The sequence below is a fragment of the Gopherus flavomarginatus genome, chromosome 8 (assembly GCF_025201925.1).
Source record: "Gopherus flavomarginatus isolate rGopFla2 chromosome 8, rGopFla2.mat.asm, whole genome shotgun sequence".
Classification (NCBI taxonomy): domain Eukaryota; kingdom Metazoa; phylum Chordata; order Testudines; family Testudinidae; genus Gopherus; species Gopherus flavomarginatus.
This window is the reverse complement of record NC_066624.1, coordinates 17255848-17275734: the sequence shown is the minus strand read 5'-3', so window position 1 is coordinate 17275734 and position 19887 is coordinate 17255848. Positions and strand designations below refer to the sequence as shown.

At 39.5% G+C, this 19887-nt stretch overlaps 1 protein-coding gene across 1 annotated transcript in view; it reads left to right on the top strand.

Moving 5' to 3' along the window:
- The window catches only part of SMARCA1 (SWI/SNF related, matrix associated, actin dependent regulator of chromatin, subfamily a, member 1), a 71941-nt gene extending 52315 nt beyond the window's left edge, over nt 1-19626 (top strand). Inside the window, exons 20-24 of the mRNA XM_050964469.1 lie at nt 2397-2529; nt 4629-4747; nt 5103-5315; nt 17378-17488; nt 18929-19626. Coding sequence (XP_050820426.1) covers nt 2397-2529; nt 4629-4747; nt 5103-5315; nt 17378-17488; nt 18929-19000 — 648 coding nt within the window. The 3' untranslated portion in view covers nt 19001-19626. The remainder of the gene's footprint in view (nt 1-2396; nt 2530-4628; nt 4748-5102; nt 5316-17377; nt 17489-18928) is intronic.
- The last annotated feature ends 261 nt before the right edge of the window (nt 19627-19887 follow it).

Sequence of the window (19887 nt, the reverse complement as noted above, 5' to 3'; positions counted from 1 at the left end):
ATGTAGTCATATATTAAGGTCAGAAGGGACCATTCTGATGATCTTGTTGACTTCCTACATAACACAAGCTATAGGACTTTCATGAATCCACGAATTAATTACTGTTTAAAGTCCAGTAGCTGAGATTGAATTAGAGTATATTTTATAGTAAAGCATCCAATCTTGATTTTATAATGTTCAGTGATGAAGAATCCACCCCAACCCTTGCAAGTTGTTCCAATGGTTAATTACCCTCACTATTAAAAGAAAAAATAATTGCACTTTATTTCTAGTCTGCATTTGTCTATCTTCAATTTACAGCCATTGAATATTGTTATACCTTTGTCTGCTGGATTGAAGAGCTGTTGATCAAATTTCTGTTTTCCCCCATTATGTATATACTTCTGACAACCTCAAATGTGTGTGAAGGGGCTGTGTTTGAGTTAGAGGCGTTAGCTGTTGTCTCCCTTGGTTATCCCATTCTCAAATTGAATTTGCCTGTGATATATTATGTATTAAATTAAGGCCATCCTGCTTGTCTAATTCATGTCAGTGCGCTTGATGAAATCAGTGGAACTATTTGTGTGAGTAAAAGAAGCTAGAGGTTAACTTATTTTACCCACTTCTGTTTTTTTGGTTGTTTTTTATTTATTTATTTTATTTTTTAAACAAGATACTTTTTTTTCTTTATTACATTTAAGGTAGAAAGTGTAACATTCTTTTAAAAACTATGTAATAGACCAAGATTAGTTATTAACATACTTGAACCATGCTGTTATACAGATACTGTCATATATACTATCTCTGAAAATACTGCACTGTGATCTTTGATCACAATCCCACAAACTGTGAGGTGTATTTTCCCCAAGGTTTTTGGGTCCTCGGGTCTCAGTGGATTCTCTTATCCAACTGCCATTCTCTTGAATGTCTGCAAGTGGTACCACAACTTACATAGTGTACGCATTCCCAGTCCTGCAGGTTTCCCGTATGGTTCTACCCTACTCACTATTACCAGCAATATTTTTAAAAAAAGTCACACAGGACAGGCAAATGTTATCACATAGCCAGATAAGACATGGTCTAAAATCTCATTCATCTTAACCAAATGTCAGTGGATAGGTTTGGCTTCTGCAGGTACCTGACACTGTCATTGGATGAGACCAATTCCCTGATATCTGAATGCTGGTCCTGATGATTTGGCGTATTAACAATTAATTATTGAGGAGGAGAACTTGTCTGAAAGAGTTGTAGTTGTATAATCTAGAAACCCTTCCTCTGTAGAGAAATGTACATATTGTACCAAAGGTGCAGCAGTCTAATAGACAGAGAAACCATGCTTCTTTAGTTGTTTGCAGTGTGTAGCTGTGTTGGTCCTGGAATATTAGAGAGACAAGGTGGGAGAGGTAATATCTTTTATTTATCTTTTACCTTTTTTTGGAAAAGATTTGCAAGGCCACAGTTTTTGTTTACTATTCACAACTTCATCAGGTACAGCTGGGTAAAAACTTACGCCTCTGCTGATGTAGCCATCAGTACTAGCTTCATTGATTAAAAAAGAATCCTGTATTATGATCATAGGACTGTTTTTATGCAGGTACCGTTAAGTTTGCAGGCTGAGCCTGTTCTCTTGGAGAATCCACAATTTTTATTACTTGTGAATGGTATTTCTCTGATTAAACAAGTGCAGTGCAGTACAAACCACTCTTCAAGTTTGTGTTTTTTTGCTTATTCTTGATTCTTTTAGTTGCCCCCTGTCCTAAGAACCAGTTAATCATCTTGGCGGATGATCTTGTGCACTGTATCTCATTTAGCTGTTTTGTAGTTTTGGTTCCATTTCTACAATGCATAGCTGGCTTGCTATTTGACAGTGCTATGGAGAGTTTCCATTTGATTGCATCACGTCAGAACAGAGATCTTTCCTTGGTACACTTTTGTTTCCATCCAGGTGTGTCTTATTCATAGGTTGTAAGTATTCTAAATAAGTGCTATTGGGTTTAGTGTTTGGTTGGTTAGGTGACTTTCAAGGGTACCAGGACTAGTGCTCCCCAAACTCCTGTCATTTTGTTTGTTGCTTGTGCCTGTTGAAGTGTGAGCTAAATGAAAATCCATTAGGATGTGGATTGAGCTCGTTCCTTTGGAGAAATACCATTTACAGGTAAGAAAAAAATTGTTCTTACTGATGCATGAGGGGTTATGCACAAAAATAACTCACTAGAGATTTTTATGACTGAGTAATAAACACTGGATAATAGAAGTGTATGGAAATCCTAAAAGACCATTAACCACTCTAATTATTATTATATGACACTGTACTGAAGCATTAACAATTGGAGCAAATGGTACATTCTAGGACAAAAGTTCTAGCAAAATATTTCCACCTGCACCTGATAGTGATGTCTTTATCTCTCTGCTTTCAGGGTTTTACAAACTGGAACAAAAGAGACTTTAATCAGTTTATTAAAGCTAATGAGAAATATGGACGTGATGATATAGATAATATTGCCCGTGAGGTGGAAGGAAAGTCACCAGAGGAAGTCATAGAGTATTCAGGTTGGTTAAATTCAAATATATCTTTTAACAATCATATCGATGTAACAATTCTGTTTTATCATGTGACTTTTGGAATTACAAAGTTGGGAGTTTGGAAGAATGTGAAAGGTTAAAAGAAAACATGAAGTCCTGGGGGGGGATTATGCTGTGATTTATGTATTCTTATTCTGTACTAGCTGATCTTTAGTTCATGACTTGCTTCATCTACATTTGACAGTGTCATTGTACGAGGGGCTGACTTGTTTATTTTTCAGTATGGGACTCCAGTTTTCTTGGTAGTGATTATAGAGCTGACATTGCCTACTGTGGGTATATGGACATAATAGACAGCCAAATACAGCTCTAATGTAAATAAAGGCTGTTCTGTTGAAGTAAATTAAATTTACTTCAAGGTTGAACTTGGCCCACAGTCAGGACATTTTCAACACTGGTGTAAGCAAAGTAGGTGCACATATCAGAAATGGATGAAACAAACCAAAAAGAAGAGATTATTTAATTTATACTATTAGTATAAGCAGCAAAGAGTCCTGTGGCACCTTATAGACTAACAGACGTTTTGGAGCATGAGCTTTCGTGGGTGAATACCCACTTCATCGGATGTATCACAGCTCATGCTCCAAAACGTCTGTTAGTCTATAAGGTGCCACAGGACTCTTAGTCTGGATCTATAGAAGCAGCAAACATGGCTACCCCTCTGATACTATTAGTATAATCACTCAACCCATATAATACATATGACTAAACCAAACTATGATGCAAATATTCAATGAGCAAAAACACCCATATTATGAAATCTCAAAATAATCTGAGGGCCAGATCCATCCCTAGTGTAAATCTCTTGAAGTCACTGGGTTAGACCAGGGATGAATTTAACACATCAACTTTCACATCTCAGTTTAGTCCAATACTAATATAGATGGATGTGATTTCTTTTTTATTCTATTCCAGGATTTTTGCTGGTTTTACATCCTGATCCTGCAAAGAAACATGCTTTATTTTGTGTAAAGTTAAGCATATGCACAATTGTTTGCAGGATTGGGGCCGTAACTTGAAGTAGCTTTCTGGACTTCTAGAATAGCCATTAGTAACAATAAATATTTGTGGTATTAACATCAGAACCTGAGTAAATATCAGTATCAGTAAGCAAACTGAGTGCTTTGAGAAAAATATAAATGCAGGTCAATGGCTCTGTGAAATTTTTCCTCAAAATGGCAATATCACATAAATTGATGTACTAAATTAGGCCCTGTGCTTGTGGCGAAGTACACAATAGTTTTTCAAGAGTGGTAGCTGTGTTAGTCTGTATCAGCAAAAACGATGAGTCCTTGTGGCATTTTAGAGATTAACAAATTTATTTGGGCATAAGCTTTTGTGGGCTAAAACCCACTTCATCAGATGCATGGAGTAGAACATACAATAGTGAAGTATAAATACACAGCATATGAAAAGATGGGAGTTGCCTTACCAACTGGGAGGTCAATAAGTTTTTACTTTTATTTCCTTGAGCATCCCTCTATTTTACTTCACCAGGCAAACTCTCCTAACATCTTTTGTTTGAGTGTTCTTCCCATAGTCAAAGAAGGCTGGACTCGAGTCTCTCCAGAGCTTATTTAAATTGGTTTTGGGTCTGCGGATGTCACTTAGAGGACTCCCAAGAATGAGTTGGTATGCTTAGACTCTGCTGACCTAAGACAGAGGACAAGTGAAAGACCAAACGTGGGTTCCTTCACATGGCAGAATGTTGCACTGTCACTAGACTACAAGTCTTGACTTGTCTCCACTATTATTGGTGAAATATGTACTCCCTTTAAATATACAGAGTTGTGCAGGATTTTATCCACACAGACCTCATTAAAGTAAATAAACTGAAGTCAGTGTAATTTGAGTTATTTGTAGCTCCCCTCTAAAGATACTGATAAACACGAACATGTCTTAATTTGTTTTTCTCATAGCCTAGTGAAATAGTGTTTGGTAAATCTTCAGATATCACGGAATAGAAAATTGGCACTGTTTAATATTACACTGTTTTGCTATAGAATTTTTCAAACAAGGACATAATGAAAATATTATTTTACAGATTTAATGTTTTGTTCCTTTAGCTGTTTTTTGGGAACGTTGCAATGAGCTGCAGGACATTGAGAGGATTATGGCTCAGATTGAACGAGGAGAGGCAAGAATCCAACGAAGAATCAGTATCAAGAAAGCTCTGGATGCCAAAGTAACAGTTGAAATTTTTGTTCTTTTAATTAGTCTTACCATTAATTTTCTAGTACTAAATTCTGCCTGCCGTTAAAGTTGGATGAAGTGTCTTTCAGTTCCCCTTAGAAAGAAAGCAGTTGGGTAGTGTTGGTATTTTCCACACCGAAGTTGACAACTTGTCAGTGGGAGAGGGAGTGATCCCTGTGTATAGTTCGAATAATGGTTTAAATTTATAGACCCTTTTGGTTGAAAAGCAGAATAAAAATATTGTTTGTCATAAACAACTCATACTGCTTGTAACAATGAAGTGGTAAAGCCTTAATTTAGTGTTGTACATCCACCAATAAAAAGTCTTATTTTTGTTTTGCATTCAGATTGCAAGGTATAAAGCTCCTTTTCATCAGCTGCGTATTCAGTATGGAACAAACAAAGGGAAAAACTACACAGAAGAAGAAGATAGATTCTTGATATGCATGTTACACAAGATGGGCTTTGACAAAGAAAATGTCTATGAAGAACTAAGGCAGTGTGTGCGCAATGCTCCCCAGTTCAGATTTGACTGGTTTATCAAATCTAGAACTGCTATGGTATGTTCAAGCATCAATTACATGAAGCTTAGATTTTGTAGGTAATGTTGTATGTTTCTTTAAGCAGAATTATGTGGAATTTGGACCTGTACCAGAACACTGGAGCGAGGGAAACAATTAGTATGAGAATGGTCATTTTGGTCTATGTTCTCACCATCAGTTCCTAGCATAAGATGTGGTGGGCTTTTTCTCAGAACAGCTAAACAATGCTTTACAATGAAATTGAAACAAACAGATTACAAAACCTGGCAGATCTGAGTCTCATGTCAGCCAAAGAGATTAATGCAAAGATAGACTGCCCTTACAAATCTGTTGTTTGCTCACTCCACACTAAAAATAAATAATCCAAACAGTGTGTCTGTAACTGATCTTAAATTTAATCACTTTTCAGAATTAGCTGACAGGCTATCAAAAGATGAAGAGAATTTGATGAAATATAAAATAACATTTAAATTTTCTTTTACAATACTTTATCTCTTGTATTTATATTTCAGGACTAAAATGAGAAGTCTAGTAGCTGAGTGTTTTTACAAAAACCAGTTACTGTTGCAGGTGACTTAGTGTATGTTATAGTAGCCATTTAAAAAAAGTCATGACACTTTACCTAGATCATATTACAGTAGACTATTTTGTGAACAGTTGGATCATAAATAAGACACAGTACCGGTTTGAATAAGGTATCAATCAAATTAATACCCTGAATTTCAGCTGCATTCTTTCTTCAGTCTGGAGAATATAGCCATTGTAATGGAATTTATCCACTGACTAACTAGTAGCAATGCTAGGGGAAGACTTGCTGAGTACAAATATTAAAATACTCATCAACCTCAGAGTAGGACAATATAATCTTCTTGTGCAACTGTGGTCTCAGTCCTGCAGTCTTCACTTGGGCACAACGGCAATGACTTCAGTGAGAGGTTTATCTGAGTAAGCATTGCAGGACAGGGCCCAATATAAAGAGAAAACATAACATTTTAGTGAAAAAGTGTTTGTTACAAAGACGAGGACACAACTTCTAAAATAATTTTTATATCATTATAGTTGTTTGCAAAAAGAGCTTGGGAAGTTTGGACACAACAGTTCCTTTGTAACAGGCCATATTGTCCTTGGCATTAGTGTAGTTATTGGGAGGGAGGGAGGAAGAAGTAAGGGATCACTGGTATCTATCCCCTAACAAAGGCTCCTTGAATTGAACCCTTGCCCTGCCCAAAAAGAGGGGGACAGGGAGCAGAGCTGCTTGATAACTGAGAAAGGAGCACATCACACAGTCCATGCCTGGCCACCATACCCTGTCGTCCAAAGCAGATCAGTGAGTAGGTGCTACAAGATGGCCAAATGAGGTTGGTACCATTCCATATGGAAACCTGGATATTTCTTTCTTTCTTTATTTTTTTAACCTGTTCTAGTGATCACAAACCCAGCCTCCCATGTTCATGCAGCACCATCAGGGTTTATTTATAAAATACCCATCCAGGGCTTTGAACACTGCTTTGAGCAGTACGTTTGAACAGGAAAAAGGCTATGCCCCCTGATTACTCCCACGGCTGCTTATAATTACACAGCAAAGCTGGTCTGCTTGACATACCAACTACTAGCAACATTTTTTATCCCTGTATTCCCCATCCCCTCAACCATCCCCCTCACCCTTTGATTACCTTCCAAATCTGCCCTTATTAACTACTGGAAGCTACCATTTTTACTAACTTAAATTTCCTTTTCAGGTAGTGTTGGATTTTAAAACTATAAACATACAGGGTCACATCTATGGTATCTAATTCAGCTAAATTATTTCTAAGTGCCTGTTAATCTCCCGTGGGTAAATTTATCAGGGTAAAGCATGAGGCCAGAACTTCACAAGTTTTATTATATAGTTGTTCTCCTCCTCAAGGGGAGAGGAGTAAGTCATCACACAAGGGAGTGAAACTGTGGTGAGTGGTGTCTGTTAGAAATTGAGGGGCCCAAAATGTAGTGAATATTTTGGTTTAAGTAGTCTTTTTCAAATTTAATCTATTAAAATTAGTTTATTTATTAAACTGATTATTCTACTATTATAATACTTACAGTAATGCATGAGTATACAGGCTATAAAGGAGTAGTAACAATACATAGTGAACACAGATAAAATTAGAGATAATGTTTGGTCTGCAGGCCCCCTTCCAGTTACAGACAATTCATAATCTTCTAATATTTTTTAAACTAAACCTTCTTAGAGGTAATTATTATTTTTAACGTTTATTACTTTCACTTTTCTTCATCTCTCAAAACTGTCAGACTCATGATGATATGCTTAGGGTTTCATTAGTGATGTAGTTTCTGTTTGCAAATGAAAATCCTGATTTTTTTTGTTGAAGTGGTGGTGGTTGTGGTGGTTTTATTTTGCATTTCATAGCCAAACTTGCGTTAAATAGGGTAGGCAAGGCAGTTTAATTCCGAAAAGGACTTGTTATATATCGGTCCAAGAAAAACTTCACTGCATCTTACCAGCCACTAGATGTCTCTTGAATTCCATATAAACAGCCTAATTTTCCTCCATCTTCTCTTTCCTATTCATTTCCTTCTGAAGATTTCTCTTCAGAAAACAAATATAAATTCTGCTGCATTTCTTTATTCCCAAAGCAGATGGCCTACCGAGGTTAAGCTCACAAACAGAGTGAGAGCTTCTAAAAAACAATAGTTTTTCTTAACTGCACAAAGACTTATATAAGTGTTCAGGATTAGTAATTATTATCTTCCTCTTTATTTTATTTGTGTTGATGCTTCAGGAATGGAAAATACCATGACCCACTGAATTATAGTTATTCTCACCAAGCCATAATTTGTGCCTGTTCTCCGAATCTTTTTTTCTGCATTACTCCTGAGGAAGAACTCTCTGCCAGTCCAAGATCTTTGGACTGACAGAGAGCCTGTTTTTTGTAAATATAGGAGATAGTCCAGACTTGTCCCCACATCTTCTGGCTTCATTATGCCCTTTTACTCTCATGATAGATTCTCTGTTTTCGGTGATGAAAACAGTGATGGTTCAGTGCTCCTCCTTTCTCTGTTGCAATCCTAGCTTTTGTAGCTATGACAAGGGCGAACAAAATTCTTTTTCCTCTTTCCAACCTGGACAAGAAATGTCAAATGACCTTGAAAGAAATGACCAAGGGGCAGTAGAGCCTTTCCCTCAAGACTTGACTCCTTGTAAGAAGAATACAGTATATGGATTATTCCATATTAGAGCGCATGAGGTTGAAGAGAAAATTCATGAAGGAGAATCTAGCTTCTAGTAGAAGCATCTAATATCCTGGCAGAAGCTAATCTGCATGGGCCAATCAGATTCTCCCATCAGCAATTTCTAAGGCTATGTCTACACTACATACTTTGGTCAGTGCTAGTTACATCGGCATAAAGCTGTTGCAGTTAGTATATCTCTTTTGTACCTGCATACTTGTCTCCTTGTATTGGCACTGCATGCACTCACCAGGAGTGCTGTAATGATGCACAGAACAATGCAGTGCACCATGAGTAAGTATCTCAATTTTCAACTTGCCATCATGCGGTGCACTGTCTTTTGCAAAGTTTTGGCAACATATGGTGGGGGAGAAATGAGTCACGCAGGGGGTGACTGGGAACAAGGGATTAACTTCCACAAATGCAACTATGTCCATCCCATAATGTCATCTATATCCCAGAATTTTCTTGCCTTTAAATAAAAATTCTGAATGGCCTTCTTTGCTGTCAGAAACAGCCTCTACAGCTCGGCACTATTGTCATAAACGTTGCAATCACGGGACACACGATCCTCCAGTATTTGAAGAGGCATAAGAAGAACTGACTCAGTGGGGAACCTGAGGATTTCTTGGAGGGCAGATTGCTGTGGGACATAGTGAGAGTCAATTCAAGGTTGATTGGTGGGATTCACAGAGCAGCTGCAGATGGAGTGCTGCTTCTGAGCCTGAGAAACGAGTGCTGACTATTGGGATTGTATTGTGATGCAGGCTTGGGATGACTAGCAGTGGCTGCAGAACTTTCAGATGTGCAAGGCTACATTCCTGGATCTGTCTGCTGAGCTCACCCCATCCCTTCAGCACAGGGACACCAGGATGAGAGCTGCACTGACAGTGGAGAAGCGAGTAACAATTGCACAGTGGAAACTTGCAATACTAGATTGCTACTGGTCAGTGGAACTGGAGTTGGATATTCTACTGCTGGGGCCATTGCCATGCAAGTGTGTCTCCTGCTATGGAGGACTGTGACTCAGCAATGTGCAGGATGTAGTGGTTGGATTTGCAGTAGTGGGTTCCTGAATTGTGGTGGAGCAATAGATGGCATACATATCCCTATTTTGGCATTAGACAACCTTGCTCCACGTAGTCCATCAACAGAAAGGGCTACTTTTCTATGGTTATGCAGGCGTTGGTACACTTGCTCCCCTGGCTCATGAAGCTATACACCAGACGCCTAAACAGCACCAAGGAAAGATTCAGCTACCCTCTCACCAAAGGCAGAATGACAGTTAAATGTGCTTTTTGGTAGATGCTGGTGTTGTTTACTCACAAGACTGGCTCTCAGTGGGGGGAAAAAAATCCCAATAGTTGTAACTGCCTGTTATAATATCCCTGAAGCAAAGGGGAAAAAGCTGCTGCAGGAGTGGAGATGGAGTGGCTGTCTACTGATTTTGAAAAGCCAGACACAAGGGCTATTAGAAGCACTAACACAGAGCTATCTGTCTCAGGTAGGCTTTGAAAGAGCTCTTTAACAGTGAGCCACAGTAATGTGTTCTGATGGACTGTGCTCTACCTGGCCCAGCTATTTTGGGGCCTCTTAGGAATTTGTGTGGGGCTATGTATGAATATAACACTGTCAGTGCATCTATTAATTTTGTGGTGTTTGCGACACACGATTATTACATTGTCACTGATCCTATGAGTTGTCACAATATATAATAAGGAGTCAGTGGATGCTTTCAAAACTGCTAGGCACCCTGCAGCATCTGTTGTGAATTAATAAAGATGAATGATTTTCCAAATAGAATTTTATTCGGTAACAAAATGAGTGCAAAGAAAAATCTGTGCAGTTTAAAAACTTAATGACTGGAACAGAACTTAACAAGGGAAAAGAACTCTTATGTACATTTTACATACACATACCGAACCTGTGGCTTTCACAGGTCAGTGTATTACTTCTGGGGGAATTCTGTGCCAAAAAGTTTGAAAATTCTGTGCATTGTATTTTAAAATTCTGCATATTTTTTCAAAATAACACAGTATAATCACACCAATTTTAATTATTTTGGTAATTTATTTCAAAATACCCTGTCAGCAAGTAGGTCTGTAATGACATAGACAACAAAAAAGATTCAGGAAATGTGTTTTGACAAATAGATTCCTTACTAGGCATCTTAATACAGAACTTTAAGTAATAATTCATTTAAACTACAGTACAGAAACTTATTTCCTGCACCCCTCAGAAGCAGTGCAAAGGCTTTTGGGGACTCAGGGTAATGGAGGAGCTGAGGGAGAGGGAAGTAATTGCTGGGAAGGAGACTGGATGTGAACTTGGAGGGTTGTTGGGTGGGAAAGGTATGGAACAGATGGTGTTTTTTTTGGTGGGCATGGCAGTTGGTTAGGGAGCCTGCCCTATCCAGACCCTGGCTGACCCCTAGCCTCTCTCATTTAGTCTGGCACATCTGCCCCCATCCCCATGTGTCCCTGCACCACCCTGTCTTCATGTGGCTTGGTGCCCCCACTCAGCCATCCTCCTGCCCCCGTCCCCATGTGTTCCTGTGCCCCTACTTGGCCACCTGCCTCCAGTAGCTGAGAGGGCAGCAACTTATACCCTTCATTCTGTCCTTCCCACAGGGCCTGTTGGGTGGGTGTGAAGCAGTGGAGGCAGCTGAGTGCCTTTTCTTCTCTTGAATAGGTGGAAGAGAATGGCAGAAAGAGATCTAGGGGTCATAGTAGACCACAAGCTTAATATGAGTCAACAGTGTGACACTGTTGCAAAAAAAGCAAATGTGATTCTGGGATGCATTAACAGGTGTGTTGTAAACAAGACACGAGAAGTCATTCTTCTGCTTTACTCTGCGCTGGTTAGGCCTCAACTGGAGTATTGTGTCCAGTTCTGGGCACCGCATTTCAAGAAAGATGTGGAGAAATTGGAGAGGGTCCAGAGAAGAGCAACAAGAATGATTAAAGGTCTTGAGAACATGACCTATGAAGGAAGGCTGAAGGAATTGGGTTTGTTTAGTTTGGAAAAGAGAAGACTGAGAGGGGACATGATAGCAGTTTTCAGGTATCTAAAATGGTGTCATCAGGAGGAGGGAGAAAACTTGTTCACCTTAGCCTCCAATGATAGAACAAGAAGCAATGGGCTTAAACTGCAGCAGGGGAGATTTAGGTTGGACATCAGGAGAAAGTTTCTAACTGTCAGGGTAGTTAAACACTGGAATAGATTGCCTAGGGAAGTTGTGGAATCTCCATCTCTGGAGATATTTAAGAGTAGGTTAGATAAATGTCTATTAGGGATGGTCTAGACAATATTTGGTCCTGCCATGAGGGCAGGGGACTGGACTCGATGACCTCTCGATGTCCCTTCCAGTCCTAGAATCTATGAGTCTATAAGATGCACACATGGAAGGATACCTTCCCTGCACAGATTGGGTGGGAGGGTACAGGCTCCCAACCTCAGTATTTTGAATCCGTGGTAGGGCCTGATGCTACTGGCCAACCTGCCACTGATTACAGTGGTGTTGAGTTGGGAAAATAGTGCTGAATGCTGTTTTTAAAGTCTCCCTCTCTCCTTTAGCATTTTAACATGACCGTCTCAACAGACCCACCTCCTTGGAGCCAGGGACGATTATACATAACTTAGACCATCTATGAGATTGCTATAAATAACAGGATTCTGGAGCCGTAAAGGTGCCGTAAGCCACACCCCCAGTTGTGCTGAGGGTGTTTGTTTTATCGATAGAAGTGAGAGGCAGCTCACCCTGCCTTACGTGCACATCTGGAAACTCTAGGAGGGATTTATGCCTATTTGAATGTAAAGGTTCTAGAAGCTCCCTATGGGGCAGCATAGCCCAGTGTTGAACATTTACTCACAGTTGCAGCTATGGCACAATGTAGCCCAAAGATAGCATGCAACGAACTGGTGGTCAGAAGATTTTTCTTCTGATTGCATGAATTCTGCTGTTTTTTTTAACATATCTTTCTAGTCAAATATTTAATTTGCGCCCCTTGTAGCCTTTATATATGACCAGTTTATATTAAGTAAATGTTTGTGTTTAAGATACCATTTGATCACTTCTACTTTGTGGGTAGCAATTTAATGTTGGCAGCTCAGTAGAATGTAACTTTCCATTGCAGTATCAAAGGAGGGTAGTACTCCAAATGAAGTGATTCCCCCTTGGGATTATGAGCATTGCTTTGAAGTATCTCACTTCAATGCAGTTCTTAGCAGGAGCTTGATTCAGTGTCTGACATTGAGGTTGTACCGTCTGTTAAAGTCAGGTTGAGGCACACAAATGTGGTATGCAATTCCTTTGCCCTTTGTCATTCAACTGACCCTGACTTTCATAGAGAAGTTATTCAGACCTTCTGTCACTCAGACTTAGGCAGTCTTAGTGTCTAGGATTTTCAGTGCACAGGAAATGTGATGTGGAGTCTTTAATCTCTTTGAATAAGTCTCCCAAGTTTAGTGATATTTTCTGTGCTGCTTGTATTGCAGCTTTATGACTACTGATTGATGTAGAAAGGGGGTATTGCTTATATTAATAGTGACCCATCTACTACAAACATTTAGTTCAAAAAGTAGTGCTCAGTCCAAGCATAATGAAGTTGTCATAGTCTTTAAGTTTCCTATTGTCTGTACATGTTTAAAGATTATTTAGCTGCCTTTTCTAGGTAGACTGAAGAAACTGCAAAAGAGGCTATGTAACAGAAAAAGTACTATAAGTGGTCCAAACCCCTTCCCAAACGCTTATCTTCATGTATTTCCTACTTGATAATTGAGTTTGTTCAATAAAAGCCATGTGCGCAGGTTTGCAGACTCCAGTTAGTTCTGCCATACGAGAGCAGTAAGGCAATGTAGTGTCATGGCATACTTTTAAAAATAACTCAAAATATCTACATAGATACTGCATTGCAGAAAGAGTCCCAGATCGGTAGATCTGTTTTGTGTACATTATTTCGAAGATGAGGATCCAGTTCTTTTCCGATTTTTTCTTGTTTTGTATTTAAAAATTGTGAATGAATGTAATGCCCTCAAAATGAGGGATTCATCATGCTGGTTTGAGGCAGGCATAGCATGGGCAGGACTTGTGCATAATTACCCATAGCTAATATCCCCACACCCCAGATATACCATACCATTGCAATTCCACTCCTGTGCCAGTCAGGTAAAATCTGGTAGTTTAGTGATATGAACGTCCAGAGATTTGACTAATAAGCTTTCACTCTTGATCTAAGTTCAGACTTGAATCCAGGTCCTCAGATGTGAAGGGTTAGTGGTCTAATGTATAGTGCCCTGTAGCTCCTTTGCTTTTTCTTAATCTTTTTTATCTGTGTATGTAGTATTGAATATTGCCATGTTATCTATTTTATTCAGTCTAAGTTATTTAGAAACTATTTTATATTATTTTAATGATAAAATGTTTTGTGATCATTTGCCACTTTAAAATTGTCTTTTACTGGATTTCATAAGTTCATTGATGGGGGTGCATTTTTTCATTCATATTATAGGTTCAGGCTTTAGTCAGAGATAAAAACCAAAAAGTCCTTTTTAGGAAGACATCTGTTTAATTCTATAGTCCCCAAGAGGTTTGAATCAATGGAGGCTATATCATCATAGAGAAATTGACATTCTCTGTAGTTGGAATTGTAGGATAGTGGTATCCACCCAGCCCCATGTCCCTTAAGAGTTGGGTTGTTTTTCTATGTTTAGAATAGTTGGCACAATAACCTGCAGCTTCTTTTCAATTGTATAAACCACTGGAGGTAATTTGTGTTGCTATATATGAGGACTTTGAGTAAGTACTAGTTTCTGCAGGAGGTAATGAGATTCCTCTCCCCCACTCCACCAAATGATAAACCAGACGAATAAGCAGTAACTACTTTTGGTGAACACAGAATCCATTCACTGCTCTTCTGTGAGGAACGAAAGCTGACCAGCAGCACTCTTCTTAGGAGAATCTTTTTGCTTCAGAAGATACCACCAAGTACAGAGAACCTTCCTCTATCAGAAAAATAGGAGGGTTGTTAAAATTGCTCTGTCTGAAATGGCCATCCATTGGATACAGAAGGCCTTGGGAAGTGCTGGGAGCCAGGACGCTGCTGCAGAGGCTAAAATGGGGGGTTTCCCTCCCTTTTTCATGAAATCAGCAGGCTTCCACAAACTTCTGACAGTAGCCACAGGAAAAAGATAAAACCCTCAGTGTTGGCTGCTTCCCATTCTAATACCACACATATGCTCAAATGTTTTTGGCCTCTCTTCTGCCATCTGACAGTGTCCCTTGTTGCCTTGTATCTGGAGCTGGCAAACTACCTCAACAAGATCTTCAGTGAAGCCGTTTCCTCTGCAGTTGCTATTGGCTTCAGCCCCCTTCTGCTCAGCCTAACCACGGAAGTCAGTTCCCCTGTAGACACAGGAAGGACAAAAAATAATTATTCACCATGGGAAATGCCCTGTTCTTATGTTAAGAAACTTGACGGACTGCCTTCTCTCTTTCCATGGAGTCTCTGCCTTCAGGAACTCTGTTCTGAACATTGGGTTATCAGTCTCCCATTCAGGGAGGCAGATTTCCTGGTGGTGATATGAAAACCCCCCCACAGTAAATATTAAAACTAAAAGTAAAGCCACGCAAGACTCTCTTAGGCTTTGTAAGAAGATCATACATACTTTTTAAAATCTAATTCTTGTGGGTCTATGTATTACATTAATTACTAATTGGGCCGGGAAGATCTTTGGGAGGCCTGTATTCCAGCACATGCAAACCTCTGATTGTCCCTTAGCCTACTTATTCATTAGGGGGCAGAATGACCTTTCACCCTACCTTTTTTTTTTTTGAGTGGGAAATCGAGACATCAGAAAATAGGTTTCCATCGTTAGTATAGAATTTCTCTCTCTCCTCTGTGAAGCTTAAGAAATGTTTTCACTTTATCTGTTGGATTCTTCCCCGTCCCCAACAAATGCAATAAACAAGAGCATCCAGCTCCTCTGAGAAAGTGTAGACAGGTATTTTTTGTCTATTTTTAGTGCCAAAGTGTTCAAGAGGCTTCAGGACAGTCTTACATCTCAAGTGGCTAAACTGCTTTTAGAAGAACAAACAATTCCATTTAGAATAGCTTGCGTCTGAGTAGCAGCTGTAAAAAAGGGAGCTTTTTTTTAGCATCCATAGGTCTTCAATCTAGACACATCTCCAGATATCCATGCCTGATATCTTTTTTGTGTGTTTTGATAGTTCTGATCAACGGCCAATGCATTTCTGTACAGAGACCATCCTTTCAGTCTTGCCACAGCTTTGTGAATTTAAAGATTCTAACCAAAGTAGCACCTACCATCCATAAGGATTCAAGGGGTTCATGATATGTTATATTTAGATAATTGGCTGGTAAAATCCAAATCTCTGATGAAAGCCCAGATTGAGTCTCAGTGTGTGCTCCCTGGGTTTACTGTTGTAGGATCTCAGATCTTCACGAGTGCTGTAGATCTATCTGGGAGCGCAGTTCAGTACTGGAGACGGCTATATGCATTGTCTACAGAAAGCTTTAGAAAATTTACAGTAACAATCAGAATGTTCTTTGACATACAGGAGACTAAATCAGATAAATCTTTAGCTATTTGGCTTAATTGCTACTTTTGCTAAATTTAGTACATTGGTCCTAGCATAGTGGATCTTTCCTTTTTCTCTCCAGTTTCACACTAAAACCAAAACTTGGCTCTGCAGGAGAACCTAGCTTTCCATTCCAGGGAATGTCAGAAAATCTCTGGTGTGAGTCGTCCTCTCTTCCTCTAGGAAGTTTCACTAGCAGATCACAATTTGACCTTGTAACCCCAGTATCTTTTGTATGGGGAACCCTCATGAACCAGATGTTTGCGCAGGTCAAGGGGCCAAAGAGAAATTAACACTTTGATCTGTAAAATGGGGATAATAATGCTTGCTTTTCCCCACACATTGGCTATTTAGACTGTAATCTCTTGCCACAACAGCCCCCTCCTTACTTCACTTAACAAGCTGGCTTTTCTGTCTTTTACCGTATCACCTCACCTTCAAAAACCTACATACATAATTCCCTCATTCCTGCATCTTTCAGCTCATGTCATATTTTTCATAGGAAGCAAGACACTGTTCCAAGCTTACCTTGGAAGCCTCCAATCAAATCTTCCATCTTATCCGTCCTTGGAACCATTTCTGTTATGAAGCCTTCATTCTTTTCTCCTCTTACCAGAAATCTCTTTGCTGTTATAAATGACGTCCTGTTTCTTGTCTCCTATTTATCTTTGTTTTAAACTGTAAGCCCTTAAGAGCAGGGGACATGGTGTCATATAAACTTACTACATAAACTTTTCAATAATAATTAATACTCATGCTCAGATATTCTACCACTGCTTAATGTCAGTTAATTTTTTTCATTTCATAACCCTTGTGCTAACGCTTACAGATCATCGTACTGCTGATATGGGAACATAGAGCAAGAAATGGCCAAATTCATGTATGTGAGACGCATAGGGACACGTTACTTCTTTGGTATCTATAGACCTACTGTTCAAATCACAACCATGACCAGCACATTTTCCTGTATCAAGATGCTTTTAAATAATCAATAAAGGGCCAGGTTATCAAAACTGCTTACTCCCAGTTAGGCACTTAAATGAAGTGGCCAGATATTCAAGAATGCTCAGGACCCAGCAACTCCCATAATTTTTGATGGAACCTGAGCACTTTGGATAATCTAGTTCATATTGTTGGAATAGAGCACCTTTGAAAATGTCTCGGGATGTTTTGAAATCCTTAATGACTTTCAGTGTATATAGTGATGCAGTCTCTGCTGCGGAATTTAATGTTTGATTATTACCCTTCTTAGGAATTCCAAAGACGCTGCAATACTCTCATATCATTGATAGAAAAAGAAAATATGGAAATTGAGGAAAAAGAGAGAGCTGAAAAGAAGAAAAGGGGAACAAAAGTTCCAGCGGTAAATTTATCAGCATTTACTTACCTCTTAATGGGGCATGAGTCAACATTTATTGATTTGTCTAGTTAAAATGAAGTGCAAAGTAATGTAATTGTAACTGCCGATTTCTTCAAAACAAAACTATTAGTTTGCTGAGAGAGAGATAATGTAGATATTATAGGTGTCCATCTGTGCCTCCCTGGAGATGTGGGTAATAACTCTTGAAGATCAGAACTTCAACTCTGATTCCCTTTAAAGGGTTTCCACATAGGTAGCATAGAGATACCTGTCTTCTGAGCGTGATGGATTCTTGAGAAAATATTCCCTCTCCCAATACCCCAACAAGATGTAAGTAGATAGTGTTAAATAAACTTTAACCTCACATTGTTATCCGGCCTCTAAAACAGTGTTTTTCAAACTTTGGGTCGCGACCCAGTCCTTGGTCGCAGCATGTCAGGCATTGGGTTGCTCTGGTGAGCACCACCGACCGGGATGTTAAAAGTCCCATCTTCGGTACTGACCAGCCAAGGCAGACTAGTGCCTACCTGTTTTGACAGCGCGCTGCAGCCCGGAAGCAGCCAGCAGGGGGTCTGGCTTATAGGCAAGGGGGCCATGGGGCTTGGTGTGCTGCTCCCGTCCCGAGCACCAACTCCACACTCCCACGGGGGAGGGGAGGCAGTGCCTGTGGGCAAGAGTCATGCAAAGCCACTTGCATGCCTCTGCCAAGGAGCCTGACCTGCCGCTGGCCACTTCCGGGGCGCAGCGCGGTCCACGGTGCCAGGACAGGCGGGAAGTTTGCCTCTGCATCACTGATCGGGAGCAGCCGGAGGCAAATCTGTGCCTCAACCCCATATCCCAATCCCTTGCCCCAGCCCTCAGCCCCCCCAAAACCTGGAATCCCTTCCTGCACCCCAAGCCTCTCATCCCCAACCCCAACCCATAGTGTGCACTCCCAACCCAGAACACCTCATTCCTTGCCCCCGCCTTCCACATCCCAAACCCTTCATCCCTGCTCTGTTGGGTCCTGGGCATCAACAGTTTTCTTTAGCTGGGTCCCTAGAAAAAATGTTTGAAAACCACTACTCTAAAATACTAGTTTCTGGAGGAAGATACTTGGTAAGTAATGAATTAAATAGTTCTTCAGATGAATTAAATAGAACAAGCAAAGCCACATACACAAACCAGGGCCCTAATCCTGCTACCTTAATACTGAACCAATAAAACTCTTGTGGAATAAGGTACTGCTGATCATGAAAAAGTGTGGCAGAATCAGGTCCTTGTGCTTATTTTAACTTTACCTTTTTTCCAGGGGGTTCTCTCTTGCCCTATGTTGTGCACTATGAATATGAATTGTTGAAATATACATTGAATAGTAAATTAGAACCTCTGTCTTCAGATTGAACAGTCATGTCATTCATATTTTTCAACCTTTTGAAAAACTTTTTGTTTTTGTTTGTTTAGTCACAGAAAAGAAAAGCAGATTCAGCAACAGAGAGCTCTGGGAAGAAGGATGCTAAGAAAGTGAAATCGTAAAGTGGAGAAACTGAATGCTAAATATAAAACTGCCACTTTTTCTTTCTATCTACAAATGTTAATTGCCAGCTTCTGTGTTCATGGTACTCTCAGAAAAATCTCATGGTTTAATTTTTGCAAATTTTGTATATTATACAATGCCTTTCTTTACTTAAAATAATGTGTAGCTTTATATTTTATGCATTCCAGTACGTTAGTGCTGTAGTTTTCAACCTGTGGTCCGCAGCCCCTTGGGGTCTCCAGACTAAGGGGGTCTCTGAAAGGTTGTCATTACCATAGAACAGTGATTTTCAACCTGTGTTTCATGGACCTTTGGGGAGTACACAGACTATGTCTAAGATTTCCAAAGGGGTCTGCACCTCCATTTGAAATTTTTTAGGGGTCTGCAAATGAAAAACGGTTGAAAACCACTGCTTTAGTGTATCGTATTTTGTGAATTACATGTCTTCAGCAAAATTCACTCAGTCCTTCTTCTTTGAAGCTCGTGCTGAGCTTTTAGCTTTTATATGTTTTATATGCTGCTGCTTTAAAAGAAAACCTAGATTCTATAGCTGTATTGTTGTTTCATACTTTAAATTTATATGGCTGTGGGAAATTAAAGTGATTTGAGGAGAAATATACTCTTACCCTTTTTTGTTTGTTTATTTTGCGTTGTATATCTGCTCTGTAGTATGTGAACATTATTGTAACAACTGGTCAGACAGATACTCGTTTCTAGAGTATTAGGATAGGATCAAGATATGGAGCAGGAAAAATGATAAAAACTAGCATCTGTGCTTGCTGTCAACAATATATTGTCTGAAATATTTAGGAGGGAAGACATGGCAGAAAAATATCTGTAAAAAATATTTTTCTGTGTGCTCAGGCCCTGATTCAGCAAGGTACTT